Source organism: Camelina sativa, chromosome 20, assembly GCF_030686135.1.
Source record: "Camelina sativa cultivar CO46 ecotype springtype chromosome 20, ASM3068613v1".
Lineage (NCBI taxonomy): Eukaryota > Viridiplantae > Streptophyta > Magnoliopsida > Brassicales > Brassicaceae > Camelina > Camelina sativa.
This window is the reverse complement of record NC_141899.1, coordinates 11,315,235-11,330,332: the sequence shown is the minus strand read 5'-3', so window position 1 is coordinate 11,330,332 and position 15,098 is coordinate 11,315,235. Positions and strand designations below refer to the sequence as shown.

Here is a 15,098-nt window from a genome sequence, read left to right as displayed (position 1 = left end):
TTCCCATGTGATTTTGTCTCACAACTATCCGTTACGTTTCACCCTATTCGTTTTTCCCCTAAAAAATCTACCAAAAAGTTACAAACCCGAAATTAATAAGATGACGAAAGAAACCCAAAAATGACTCTCTTTTTGTTCATCCAAAATATGGCTCTTCTCTTTTGTAATAGGCCAATTCCGCAATTCGTGTGAAAGATAAATGCATATATAACAATTCCTTCACATAATATAACATTTTCGCTTAGAACCATTATCAAATCAAATCGAAACAAGGGTTTTTGGGTGCCAAAAGTTTATCTTCACAAAGCTTTTTTTAACATAGTTGAAGTTTGGGGGATAAATTTATTAACTCGTATAACAAAATTGAAACCTAGCAAATAGTAGTAGAGAGGGAGCATTATTTTGGTGCCACTAGGCTAAACAATTTCTCCCAATGAAACCATTTATTTTATGAGAAATGTCAAATGCTAAAAACATTCGATTAATAGGTAAGATATTTTGTCAGCATGATCTTATCAAGTTCGTGTGTGGTTTATCTCTTTGTCTCCTTTTGTCTCTTGCATAAAATCTTTGATACATTCAATGAATCTTCAAAACACTATTTTGTAGACATTCCAACTAGCAACTGTCAGTGGACAGATCATTTCAACTTTCAAACATGGGCAGACATTTAGTTTTCGGAAATTTGGTTTGAAACCAAATAGAACAATCTTTGGTTAGTTTCAATTCGGCTTGATGCAGTTTTGGTTTGGTTTGTTGGTATTTGATTGGATTATTCATTTAAAGGTTAAGTTATATTAATTGATATCACTTATCTAAAAAGAACTCATCCTTAACACAAGAAACACAAGAATCACTAGTTTTATATGTACACATTTAAAGAACATGGAAACGAACAGAACCACAATTCGAACGAGGATAAGAAGAAAAAAAACTCAATATAACACGTTTTGGATTTGATAATGATTTCAATCAAAAGTCTAACGTACGTTTGTTTGGGTCTTACAAATGTTTATTTATACATCACATAAACTCCATCAAATTATAGAGAGAGTTTGGGTCTTACAAATATGTCTGTTTATTTACTGACGGATTCATCTTTCGTTACCTTTTTAGTCGTCGTCAAGAAGCTGACAGCTTTTCTCGGATGTTCCCTTATGTTCAAGCTAAACACTTCAGGCCTCGAGTAATGCCCAACCACATCGAAATCAAACTTGGCTCTTGCTATGTCCCCAAGATCTGTTCAGAGATTTTAAGGATATGATTGTTTTTTTTTTTTTCTTTTTCTTATGTAAAGAATGAGAAAGGTAAATGATAAACAAGTGTTAGTAATTTACCTAGATCAGCTGTGATAAGACCCTCTCCTTCGTAGTTTGGTCCAGCTAGAACAATTCCCAAAGGTGAAATGATGGAGCTCCCACCGGCGCAGACAACAGAGTCCGGAGTTAAGCTATCTTCTGAACCGGAAAACAAGTAATCCGGTGGAGGAGGATAATCTTTCCGAAGGCAAAATTGGTTAGCCGACAAAACAAAACATCCACCCTCAAGAGCAATGTGAGTCATCGATGCTTGCCAAGTTTCTCTAGCATCAGCAGTAGGTGCACAATAAATCTCAATACCTACAAAAATCAAATCACAACCCCACACATGAATACTTTACAAACTAGTCTGTAAAATACAATACATTGTCCCTATGTAGAAGCTCTAAAGAAGAAAGACTACTAACCTTTGGCATACATTGCGGTTCTTAAAGACGGCATCCTATTTTCCCAACAAATAGCAGCACCGATCTTCCCAATGGGAGTATCGAAAACAGGGATGGTTGATCCATCTCCAAACCCCCAGATGCAACGTTCCAGAGCTGTAGGCATGAGTTTCCTATGCTTACCCAAGAACTCACCTTGTGAATCAAAGAAAAGAACAGTGCAGTATAACGTATAGCCTTCCCTCTCTATCACACCCATCACCAAGAATACTTTATACTTCTTGGCCATTTCCCCCAATCGTTCCACTTCAGGACCTAGATAAAAAGATTCACAGATGTAATCTTAGACACACTTGATGATTCAGAATTTCAGAGTTCTGGAACAATCTCAGTTTCAGATTAATTCAATTTCTTACTACATCATAAACCACAGCAGCTAGCTAAAAATTTCGAACTAATTGACGAATCGATAAGCTAATCGTAGAGATGGAGGACTATGTATATATATACCAGGAACATCAATGGCGGAAGCATGGTATTTGCGAAAGTCATCTCTTCCTTTAGCAGTTCGAGCACCAATCGCCAATTCGAAGCTAGAGCCACGAGGATAACCGCCGATAAAAGCCTCCGGGAACACCACGAGCTGTGAACCATTGTCCGCCGCCTCAGCAAGCAATCTCTCCGCCTTATCTGCAAACAAATCCCGGAAGATAAATAATCTCATCTCATCGCATCAATTAACCAAAGGGGAAACAAAAAATTCAGAAAAAATAAACTCTCAAGTTCCGATGAGAAAAAAAAGGAGAGAAGAGGAACCTAGTGTGGCGGGAGTGTCGTAGAAGACGGTGGAAGCTTGGACGACGGTAGCTCGTACGAAGAGGGAGGAGGAGTCGGCGGCGGTGGACATGTCAACTTCGGGGAAGATTTGATCGACGTTGACAGGAGAAGCCGCCGTGACGAGAGACATTTCTTGCTGACTGGTCATCACACTAGGAGAGAGATAGAGAGAGGAAATGAGTGGATTCTGGTAGTATCTTCTTCTTTGGTTGGTGCCTGGTCAATTAACTCTCTCTCTCTCTTTTTATTTATTTCTTCATTATACTTTTAAAAAGTCAATTTCGTCGTACTGACATTGAAAAAAAAAGAAAGCAATTTTTATAAATACCACTAAAATAAAATACTGATAAAATAGGTTTTTTTCCAACCATACTAATTTTTTCAAAAATATCACTAAAATATATTTTTTCAAAATTACCACAAAATTGATTTAAAATCTTAATACTAAAAATTAATTCATAAATTCTAAATACTAAATACTAAATACTTCACCGTGAAATAAATAGTTCGAGCACTCAGATCCTTAGTTTTGGGCGATACGCTGTTGATTTTAAGCGTTCTGAATCTGTCTATGAAGAGATTATAGCAAGTAAGTGTGAAAATTTTCAATTTTGGGTTTTCTTGTTCCTGTGTTACTTACGCTTATGCTCAGTTTAATTGGGAAAGAAGACTCATTTGGTGTTCTCTATATGCTTTAGAGCTATTGGTACTGTTTCGATTAGTTTTAGAGGAACTTAAAGAAGCCAGATTTGAGTGTTGAATTTATATGCTCTGTTCAGACTTGATCAAGGTGAAGTATTGATTGATAGATAATTCTGTGATTTGTGATTTGTATTCTTGGTGGTGGTCAATTAACTCTCTCTCTCTCTTTATCGTGTTATTTATTTCTTCATTATATTTTTAAAAAGTCAATTTCGTCGTACTGACATTGAAAAATAAGAAAGCAATTTTCATAAATACCACTAAAATAAAATAGGTTTTTTCCAACAATACTAATTTTTTCAAAAATATCACTAAAATATATTTTTTAAAATTACCACAAAATTAATTTAAATTTTAATACTAAAAATTAATTCCTAAATTCTAAATACTAAATACTAAATACTAAACCTTACCTCCTAAGAACTATACCCTAAAACTAAATTTGTCAATTCCAACCTAAAAAAAAAAATCTACACCCTTAAAAATCATATTTTTTTTTTGTGTTTGTGTATTTAAGAAAAAAAACATTTGTGGTATTTTTGAAAAAAAAACTAAAAAATGGTATTTTTGGAAAATAAATTTTTAGTGGCATTTTGAGGAATTCCTCTAAAAAAACAAATTTTGTAAAAGATGCAAATTTATAATGATTAGATTTTTATTTTTTGTTATATATATATATAACTTTATAGAAAAAAAGAAGAAAAAAAAGAAAAAAATATATATATATATATATTACGCGGGTAAATACACATCTTAAAACATTATATATATATATATATCAATAATTTATATAATTTTTAATAAATTTTGTAATTGAGAGCAAAATCAGGCTAATTGTTTTTAAATAAATCATAAATTTTAATACTTTATAAATTTTAGTAATTAAAATTAAAAAATAAGATATTTTCTATCAAAATTTATTAACTATGATTTTTTCTGTGTTTATTTTTTTAATTTTAATTTTTTTATTAAATTTTTACTAAGAAAAATAATTTTAAAGTTATAGAAAATTTTGTACACAAAAAATGTTATATAATATTACTAAATATTTGTGGGTTACTCACTACAACCCATAAATTCAAGCTGAATGGATCAATTATATTAATATATGAACTAAGAGATATCCCGTGCTTTAAGCACGGATCAACATATTTTTAAATAATAATAATATAATAATAAAAATTATTGTTATATATTTTTAAAAAATTACTTGTTTGAGATAATATTTATTTTTAATTATTCTATAATTCTATATATGTCTTTTTAATATTTATAATTTCAGAATATTTTAGTATTTTATTTTTTAGGGTGAGTTACTAGAATATTGCATAAAAGCTTCCTTATTACAAAAGTAACATACAATTGTTTGTTATTACTAGACTAACCCATTGTACCTATACTACCCCTGAAACTAGTGTTGGGAAAAAACGTAATTACAGCTAATGCCATTAGAAAAAAAAAAAAAAAACATTGGAAGTTGGGACTAAGTCTACCTATCCTTTGATGGTAGATTTATACACGTGGACTGATTAAAGGTGTACGTCAGATATTTTTGGTACACTTAGTTGTAGTCTTGGTACACTTATCGGTCACTGTAGATGGTACACTTAGTTGTAGTGTTGGTACACTTATCGGTGGACGTACATGAAATCGATTCGGTAGATTAAGTTGGTAGAGGAATTTCCCTTTGATGATAGACTTTTGTTTTTAGCGCGTGTAGCGGCAAACGTAAAAGGGTGGGAAGATATTTATGATAGACTAATGGCCTGTTGCGACAGATTTTTGCGACAGCCTTCTCTCCTTACAGATATTTTTGGTATACTTGTTTGTTTTTCTGAAATAGTTTTCGGAGTGTGATGGTAGGTTTCTTGTCCGTGGTAGATTTAGTAAGCATTTTTGACAGCTGTAAAGTCTTACCAGAATAACACGAATTTGTTTGAGCTGTCAAAGACAGTCTAGCGTTGCGATAGACTTATTGGAGGTAGATCTAAACACGTTTGCTGTTCTTCCGATATATGGTGTTCATGTAATAACGTTTGTAGCAGATTCATCAATCGTATTCTGTTTGTCGGCCGGAGCAAACGTCTTTTTCCTACTCTGTTTCGTTAATCTTTCCTCTGGGTTCATCCATGGAAGAGCTAGATATCTGTTCGAAAATCTATATAATTCACTTTTTATAGGTTTTTAATTTAGAAATCAGATATTGAGATGGAAATCTATAATAGTTGAGTAAAAAACCCACAAGTGAAACCAAAAAAATAGACATAAGTCGTGAAAAAATAAAGTAAGGCAGGGAAAATTAGGGTTTTCAGTCGTATGTTAGAGATAGAAGACGAGGATATTCTGGTAATTTCGGGTTCATTAAACCTAAAATCGAACGTGTATGTACATATAAACGTGTACGTACATATGAACGCATACGTACATAATGTTCTTGAGATTAGAGTACGTACATAACGTTCTTTTGCTTAGTGTAGGTCCATAAATCCGTTTTAATGAACAATATTATTGTAATTTTGTAGTCATCTTCAACATATCTTCTTCTATAACCCTAGCTAATATTGTCGTTGTTGTTCACCGGAAATGGAACAAGTAAGAGATGTTACTAGAAAAAGTAAGAGATGTTACTAGAACAACCTATGTAATTCGTAATTGTTTATTTATCATATTTTCGAGAGGTAATGAACAATAACCATACAAAATTACATTTTAACTATAGAGGGTAATATTTAGATAACATAAATATATAATATTCAGTTCAACTAGGTACAACTAAATATATATTTAGATTTGCATTTATATTTAAAATATGAAAATGATAATTAAGGTTTATAAGAATTTCTAAAACATATTGAACTATTAAAGAACCATATTTAATCAACAATACAAGAATTTATCACTTTCTAATATATACTATCGTCTTCACATAAAACACTCTTTATAGTATAAGGAAGACTTAGTAAGTGATCACCTCAAATGAAGCAAAAGAGGTGAAACCTAAGTTTTTATGAACATTGTGTTATGAAAACCTTGTATATGCTAATTAATAGTGATAAATCTTTTGGCCAGCTGCTAATTAATAATTTATATTATAGTCTAACTGGAAATACGAAAAAATGCAAAAGGTCAACTATGGATATGAGAGTATAACTGGATAACTATGTACAATTATGTGTATACCAAATAATTTTTTACTAATATCATGTTGTCTTTGGTTCATTTTACCACAGTGTGATGATTTTAAATGAATATTCCGCCGCCAAAATCTATTTTTTATTCGTTTTCACATGATCCATATTGAAATTAAATTTTAATAATTCTAGTACAGTTGCACCAAGTAGTTCAAGTTATACTGAAATTTTCTACCTAAGTGATCTAGTTATACATCACATTCACCCTAAAATTCTATTAATTACAACCAAACAAATCTCTCTCTGTTGCAACTCTTTTATCTTCTGCAAAGGCTCCATCTTCTATTCCTTCTAGTTTCTAAGTAGATATTACAGGATACCTTAAGCAATCATGACTTACAGGATACCTTAAGCAATCATGACTGACCTAAACTTGTGAAACTGACTACACTCAAGTGATAGAATTTACGTTCATACTTAGGACAAAATTTTGAATTTTGAATTATTATGACCAGACGGTCTAAAGTTTACTCTACATAAAAGGTTACCTGAAAACCACATTATATACCAACTTTAAAATATTGTAAAAAGCACTAACAACATAAAATATGTGGCTAATTTTATTAGCACTTGAGAAAAGTAAGGAAAAAAAGGTGAAAATACAGAATGGCAATCATCACCACACCTAAAAAATAGAACTGTCTTTCCAAAAGAACTTAAAACTTGAGATTCAGTCATAAAGAAAAAAAAGCTATAGATCATTTCCAATTCCCCTAGTTTGGTGATTCATTTTTCCTCTGGCAACAAAACTTTTTCATGTGTGCCTCAAATGAACAACATAACCTCACTGTTGCTCTTTCATGGACTCTGAAAATTGTGACATTTTAGAGGTTTTGTTGGTTATTTAAGAGGCAGATGCAGCCACCTTCTTCCTCACAATCCTTTTTTGTCTAGCCTTTGGAGGTGCAGGATCTGAAACTGAGTCCTCTTGCTTCTTCCCAAGTAGCCCTGAGACAATTGCATTCTTTGAGATAAACCATCTTGAAGATGGCTTTGCTACTGCTTCCTCTGAGGGTCGGTTGTATGCCTTTGCCAGCAGATCATCTGACTGCGCCAATGGGTCTGCCTCCACACCTAGCCATGCCTGTCTTGAATTTTCCCCTAATTGAACGTTCATAATCCTGTACCAAATCCATCCATATTTATCAACGTTCTTGATCCACAGATTAAAGGTTTCCTAAGCCCTAAGATAGAGTTTTGCAATACATGCTGATATAACCAAACCATAGATAAAACAAAGATGTTAATACATGCTGATATAGTTTTGCAATACATGTTAATACATGCTGATATAACCAAACAAAGATAGAGTTTTGCAATACATGTTAATACATGTTAATACATGCTGATATAACCAAACAAAGATGATAAAACAAGCAACGACATGCTGATATAACCAAACCATAGATAAAAGAGACATCCTTTAGAGAGAATTTCACCAAACTAGTTCTTAATTCTTGGATTAGGATTGTTATAATGAAAATTCTTGCAAAAAGAGAGAGAGTTGAACCTCAGGGCTGGTCTCAGATATCTTCAGGGTCATATCAAGCTTCCCCTTTTCCAAAGTAACAGCTCCTACGGAACCAAACTTGCCTTTCATCATAAGACACATCTGAGTACTAGCAGAGAAGGAACCAGAGGAAGAAGGGCGTAACTCAACTCCCGTAGGCAATTGTAAGCAGCGCTCGAGACCCGAAACTGAATCATCAACAAGAAAAGAGGAGGAAGCCCTAACGAAGCCACGACGGAGCTTACAAGGCAGATTGGGTAGTGGACGAGGGATAGGTAAACAGGGTTTGAGTGGAGATAAGGGTTTGGGAGCAACGACGCTCTGAAACACCATATGCGACATAGTAGGAACTTAAAAGACATACGTATCAACAAGTGTATCCAACAAAGATGAAATGAGGTTTGAAGTTTCAAGCTTTTTGTTTCAGCAGGAATTTAAAAGTAATGGTACCATTTCCCCAAGTTGGTAGTTTGCACCATTTCCCCAGCTGAAAACCTCTGTAGCCACTACAAAAAAGAAGCAAAAGAATGAACATAACATTTCAGCTTCTCAAAAGTAGTCTAAAAAAGAAGGACCAGAAGAATCATGTTTTCCTTTAAAGGTCAAGGTTGAGAAAAGATTAGTTACCTGAACTCTATTGCTCGCCAATAACCTGAGCTATTGGACCTGAGACCAAATCAACCGGTGTCTGCAGTTTTATGTCTTCTAGAGTAAAAGAAGCACCTGACTCGATGAGTACGCTAGCTACCGTAAGATGTCCAAAATGCAAAGCTCTGTGAAGACTACTCCAACCAGATTCTCCATCCTGATAAGGACATTGTACAATATAGAGCAAGCTCAATTTCCTAAGCATTATGAATACAATATTTGCAACAAACATAGAGACAGAAACCAAATAACTTACTGAAAAGAGACGTAAAATAGATAGGACTAAGTACAAAGAAGAAACAAATACTTAGATATATAAACACACAAATAGAGGAAAGGTCATAAACCTTAGCATCTGGATCAGCGCCAGCTGCAAGAAGTCTACTAATAATAGGAATGTGGTTTCTCCAGATAGCAATATGCAGAGGAGTCAGACCATAGGCATTCCTTAAATTAATATTGCCACTGCTCTTCTTCAGCGTGGTCAGTGCTGAATCCACATCAACCAATGACCCTTCTCGAATAGCAAACCACAAATCTTTCCTAGACCCTGAAAGTGAGCTTTTACGGGGAGTTTGCAAGTTCATATTCTGGGTTTGAGGAGAGACGGACAACTCCATATTTCTAAACGGAAAAAAATCCCACTAAAACCTTAAGAGAATTTGCATTAAATCAATACAGACCCTAAATCTTTGCTCCGTTGAAATCTCTAGGACACCTCAGATCCTGAAATTGCTCCAAATTACATCCGAACCCGTATCTGCGACTATATAGCGACTATATAGAAGCATCAAATTGATAGATAACGTGACCAATTTAGCATCAATCGAGAGCAAATCCAGAATCAGAAAACAAAATTAGGGGTAATAAAAGATTAGTTACCTAAAATTCCGATTTGTTTGCCGCATAAGGTGAAATCGCGGCGGTTGCCCTCCGCCAAGCGTGTAATCGGCGATTAATCGGTCTTGGCGGCCGCGTTTTTGAACACGGAGATGCATTCAACTCGTCACCGACTCATCCCCGACTCATCTAGGAATCGTCACCGACTCGTCTTGGACTCGTCACCGCCATCACCACCATGGCTGACCTTCGATCGAATCCAGAATGGATTCTCTGAAATCAGCTACTCTTCAGAATCACCACCTTAACTCCTTTTGCAGATTTCTCCGGGCATGAATAAAGAGAGATCCAAACACCAACAAGAGTGAATCGCCGGAACCGATGACAAAGCAAGAGGCTTTAGACCCAGCAGCAAAACACGCTCTTCTGAATCTGTTGAATCTGTCTTCACCAGCCATCAAGTTTCCAATCATCCTGATTCACAAACAAAGAAAAAGACCTTCATCCTAAGCCGATTACGGCACCAATAGGGTATGAAGGATTTATTCTTTCTTGCAAGGAAATCAAGCAGTTGATGATCTTCTGAACCTCTGATCTTCATTCTCGGCGTTTGTCTCCTTCACTTGAATCAATTGAAGAGATTTTGTTTCTGCAAAAGGGGAAAACCGAATAAAATAAAAGAAGATAGCCAAAACGGCTAAAACAAAACTCGTACTTAGACGAGAGAGAAGATCCAGACTAAGCTGGATAATATGTTACAACAAAAAAAACCAGATTAAAATCAAAGAGATTTCGATTTTAATCTGAAAGAACTTCCTCTCTCTAAAAGATGCGAGAGAGATAAGAGAGAGAAAGTTAATTATAAATTGTGTGTATCAGATCTGAGTTGTGTGTATCAGATCTCAAGATCAAAAGCATAAAATCTCAAGTTTTTTTTTCAACCAAATTTAATTATAAATGGAATAAAACGTAATAAAACATACAACTCAGATATAGAAGTAATTTGCAAACTTTTATGTATTATTCTAGTAAGACAGAAATCTCAACGTGTTAGTCTAGTAATAAACCTACTTTTATGCAATATTCTAGGTAATTTCCCTATTTTTTATGAATATTACAGTTTTATACTGTTTATTTGTTGTATTTCCATGAATATTTTGTGAAATATGAAGTAGTATATCTCCGTTTTAAAAAAGTCTAATCACAATATATGCAGAAAAAATTCTGCATATTTATTAATCATAAGTATTATATGAAAATTTCAAACAATTTGTAAATAAAATAAAAGAAAGATGATAGGAGGATTATAATTTGAAATCTTAATAAAATCTTCAAAATCTAGTTATTAAAATAATTTATTGTCTACTTGGATATAAAATCTTATTTTTAAAAATTCTGATTGGTTTATATTTTAAAAAACAATATTTAGTAATTTTCGTCCATAACTTTATTAGAGAGAGAAAATATTTTTTAAACTAATAATTATCAGTATTTTTTAAAAATATTAACTGTTAACTTTTATTTTTTATTTTTTTTCAAATACAAATTAGTTTTGATTTGAATAGATTTTTTTTACTTTTCTAGATTTTTTTTATTCTTGACCTGTAAGCATTTTTAATTTTTAATTAATTACATTTATTTTAATTAAATTTTTCTAATGACAATTGAATGTAAAATAGATTTTTTTTACTTTTCTAGATTTTTTTTATTCTTGACCTGTAAGCATTTTTAATTTTTAATTAATTACATTTATTTTAATTAAATTTTTCTAATGACAATTGAATGTAAATTTTTACATATTTTAAAGTTAGTTTAATATTTGTACTTCCCAATTCATATTCCCAATTCATATTCCCAATTCATATAGTAAGATTTGCTAGGTCGGTTGGATTTGCTTGACATGTTTAACAGTCTAGGCCGGTAGGCCCTTAAAAAGAAAAAAAGTAGAAGAACTTGTAAGATTTGAAGTTACACTCTTGTAAAAAGACAAAAATGCTAAATTAACTACTACACATATATATATATATATATATATATATATATATTTAAATGCATGACTTTGAAAAATATATACGGTGGAGCTTGATTAAGGGTATAATAGAATTTTAATTAATATAAAACATATATCACCAAATTTTATCCTATAATGCATATATGAACAAATATTTAATTATGTGTCCTTTATTTTTCCTTTTTTTATTTTCATTGTATCATTCAAATAAAAATTTAATTATTTGTAACATCATTATGAAATAGTTTAATTTTACATACTTATCTTATATGGGATATAGTTAAAATGATATCAAACACAATCTATGCTTCATATCAAAAATATTTCTTAATTAGAACTAAAAATTGACGAACAAAATGAAAAAGCACTAAGTTTTTTGGAAAACTAACACTGGCTAATATTATTTATATATCATTATTTCATAAGTAATAATTTTATTTCATGTTAAAAATAAACGAGATTGATATATGCATAATACATTAACATATCTTCTGAGTTATACGTGATTTTTTTAGAAAAGGTTGGCCTCATAAATTTTTTAAAAATATGAGACCGCTTGTACAGTTGTCGTGTAGGTTTACTTTAAAATATAAAACATTCTCATAAGAATAAGACAACTTCATAAGAATTTCTTAAAAATAAATCTTTACCAATATAACCAAGTCAAAGCAATTGTGAAGTTTTATAAGATAATATACTATTTGGTGAGAAAATATGAGAGAAATATAAAATAAATCTTTTAGGATTACCATTTTGTCGTGTAATATTCTAAGTTAATATTTATTTGAATGAATTGTATCATTTCCTATCCTTTTTATGTTTTTAGGAAAAAGGTATTGTTTTTTCATGTAGAATTAGTAACTTAAAATTATAATTAGTAACTAATTTTATAATTTCTATTTTTCTTGAATATACTTATTAAAATTATTCTTTACACTTTTAAAATATACAAAGACAGTTTTGTTTTGTTTATATACATCTTAGAACTATTTTTTTACATTTTAAAATTTGTTTAAGTTTATAATTTTCATATAGTTATCTTTTCACATTCTTAAAACTTTTAAAACAAAACAGTTTTTTTTTAATTTACATATTAGAATGATCTTTAAAAAAAAAATTGTTAATTTTATAATTTTCTTATAATCTTTGCATTTTTAAAATTACTAAACAAAATTTTATTGTTAATATACGTATAAAAATTATTTATTTACATTTTTAAAAGATCGTTGAGAACTATAATTTTCTTATAATTGTCTTTTTACTTTTAAGAAAAACTAGTAAAAGTAAATTTCTTGTTTTATACATGGCAAAATATTGAATCGATATTGGGATCACCTAAATTACTAATTTTAAAAACCAAGGTTTTATATCAAGCAAAAGTTAGTTAACATGTCGTCGTCCGATAAGTCTTCGTCACACCGTCTCTTTGGAAAATTCTTCACGAACACGACTCCGCCGTCTTTAGAAGAAACAGAACAATCGCTCAGGAAGCAATGGGTTCTCTCGGGCGACATGACTCTCCAAAAGCTAGGCGACAGCGATATTATTTTGTTCGAATTCATACAAGAGAACGACAAAGCGATGGTTCTAAAGAAAGAACTTCACTACGTTAATGGAGTTATCATAGTGATCAAGGAAGGACGAGTTTCCCAAAAATCAAACGAAAAAATAGTAATCAAGGATCTAAACTCTTCTGCAATGATTGATTTCACTGTTGTTTCCTTCACTGTACGTGTCGTGGGTTTTCCATCGTATCTTTACAGCGAAATCTCCTTGAAAGATCTCAAGTCTCTAGTAGGCGACAACAATCCGGTATTATATCTCGAAATAAGCAACTCGGATATGTATTTCCTCGTGGATATTGATCTCAAGAAGCCACTCAAACCAGGATTTTACGTTGACGAAAACCAAAACCGGTTCGTGGAGTTCAAATACCCTACCTTAGGCGAATTTTGCTACAAATGTGGCATGATAGGTCACGTCAAAACCAATTGCGACCAGGTCAGGTTTCCTAAGACACGTGTCTTGAATGCCACGTCAAGAACCCACGTCTATGGCCCTTGGTTAAGATCTCCCCTCGGACCCTATTACCAAATTGTTCTGACGAAATCATCACCTGGGAAACAGAATAGTTTTCGTGAGTACGAGAAGACCCTCTCTTATGCTCAATTCTTTATAGAGATTGAGTATAACATGGTCAATATCTACAAGTACAACCCTATATCCACGATAGAAACAACAACAGTGTCCACTCACAGATTTCGTTTCCCTTGTTCTTACCTAATTGACACCACAGAAGCAGAGTCCACAGATTTTACTGCCAACACTACTTCCAAGGCGTACGAGGTTATACAGAGGGAGATTAGGGAGAATGCGCCGTCTTTTTTCGCCGATTTCGGACATAAGCCGTTGAACAAACCTGATGATATCGGAAACCTCGTGAAGCAGTTGAAATTAATCAAGACGAACGAGTTTTGTTGTGATGATAAGTGGTTGCCTCTTAAACTTCAGATCAACAGACAATTTATGACAACGCATGTTGATTATGAGACCAGGCTCATGATACGTGGGGACATAAAATGCGAGCAATTGATCGGGAGTAAGATCTCGGATCTGATCAAGAAGAGAGTGGAGAAGAATGAGGATTTGCTTTCTTTGTCGTCCTGGGAAAACCTAATCAGACAAGCAATATCGGAGATGGGTTTCACTAATCATATGCATCCCTCTTATGTGTCTATTAGAGCAAAGCATGCGATGGAGAAGGCGGTGCAGATGCAGATTTCATCGAACTGTTGTCACAAGTGTCCCCTATGTTGTTTCAAGTTACGTTACCTTCACAAAAATAAACAATTTTCTTTTGAATTTGTTTTTGGTTTTGTATTATTATTCACTTTCATCATACTTTTTTGGTCAAACTATTTATAAACATTTTTACAATAAATGTCTCTCCTCTCTTATTTGGTTATGTTGATTTCGGCTTGGTTTGTTGCATCGATGATCTTGATTTGGTTGTTTGGTTGTTTAACAATAAGCAATGGTCTACCCCTGATATTTTTCATCAGGCCCTTCTAGATCTACGTATGTGGAAAGAAGCAAACATAATTGCTTCTCAACATACTATAAAACACAGAAAGGATACGATGCCTACTCCACTTACTCACCAAGAGGCAGAGCCGGCGCTATGTTTTATATGGCTACAAGCCAGCAGAAAAAAATGGCCGCTTTGCATATGTACATACTAAATTTTTTTAATCGAACTAAATAATAACTCTGGATATGTTTAACAAAAACACTAAAAGTTCTAAAGCATCATATATATATATATATATATTTTATTTTTTTTCTTTGAAAATGATTCTTCCTCATCCATCAAGCTTTCATAGTCAAGTTTTGCCAAGAAAGCTTACCTAATTAATAAAACCAAAATTTATCAGATGAACTATATAATAGGTATATGATTCATAAGCAAAATTGATGATTTGAGAACAAAAAGGATGGCAAATTCAGAACCAGAGAAATAGACAATAGTGAACTAAAACAAGTAAAAAGCTAGAGAAAGAAAAAAAATGATCCCTTAATTGAATTTTTTTTCCTGTGGTTTTCTAAAAAAGTAATATTTATTAGATATTTTTCAAATAATTTGAAAGCTATTAT

The 15,098-nt window shown here is 32.4% G+C and overlaps 3 protein-coding genes across 13 annotated transcripts; all 3 read right to left on the bottom strand.

Moving 5' to 3' along the window:
• Positions 1–935: 935 nt before the first annotated feature.
• Positions 936–2,836, bottom strand: LOC104770558 (bifunctional nitrilase/nitrile hydratase NIT4). Its single transcript, XM_010495002.3, has 5 exons — positions 2,522–2,836; positions 2,216–2,395; positions 1,727–2,020; positions 1,338–1,619; positions 936–1,239 (listed from the first exon to the last, which is right to left on the bottom strand). The coding sequence occupies exons 1-5, from the start codon at positions 2,688–2,690 to the stop codon at positions 1,079–1,081; spliced, it is 1,086 nt and encodes a 361-aa protein (XP_010493304.1). The 5' UTR covers positions 2,691–2,836; the 3' UTR covers positions 936–1,078.
• Positions 2,837–6,973: 4,137 nt separating this feature from the next.
• LOC104770557 (uncharacterized) lies at positions 6,974–10,807 on the bottom strand. 11 transcript variants are annotated; one of them, XM_087504351.1, is made up of 7 exons: positions 10,022–10,359; positions 9,476–9,907; positions 8,941–9,370; positions 8,573–8,750; positions 8,396–8,451; positions 7,946–8,266; positions 6,974–7,556 (listed from the first exon to the last, which is right to left on the bottom strand). In XM_087504351.1, exons 3-4 carry the CDS (start codon positions 9,211–9,213, stop codon positions 8,580–8,582), a joined length of 444 nt encoding a protein of 147 aa, XP_087360477.1. In that variant the 5' UTR covers positions 9,214–9,370; positions 9,476–9,907; positions 10,022–10,359; the 3' UTR covers positions 6,974–7,556; positions 7,946–8,266; positions 8,396–8,451; positions 8,573–8,579. The 11 variants fall into 11 exon arrangements, with proteins under 11 accessions (XP_087360477.1, XP_087360484.1, XP_087360483.1 ...); XM_087504358.1 differs by having other exon boundaries at positions 8,941–9,319; XM_087504357.1 differs by having other exon boundaries at positions 8,941–9,359; positions 10,022–10,337.
• On the bottom strand, positions 7,280–8,287 carry LOC147918719 (uncharacterized). The gene is made up of 3 exons (XM_087503665.1): positions 7,946–8,287; positions 7,660–7,721; positions 7,280–7,556 (listed from the first exon to the last, which is right to left on the bottom strand). The coding sequence occupies exons 1-3, from the start codon at positions 8,285–8,287 to the stop codon at positions 7,280–7,282; spliced, it is 681 nt and encodes a 226-aa protein (XP_087359791.1).
• Positions 10,808–15,098: the final 4,291 nt, after the last annotated feature.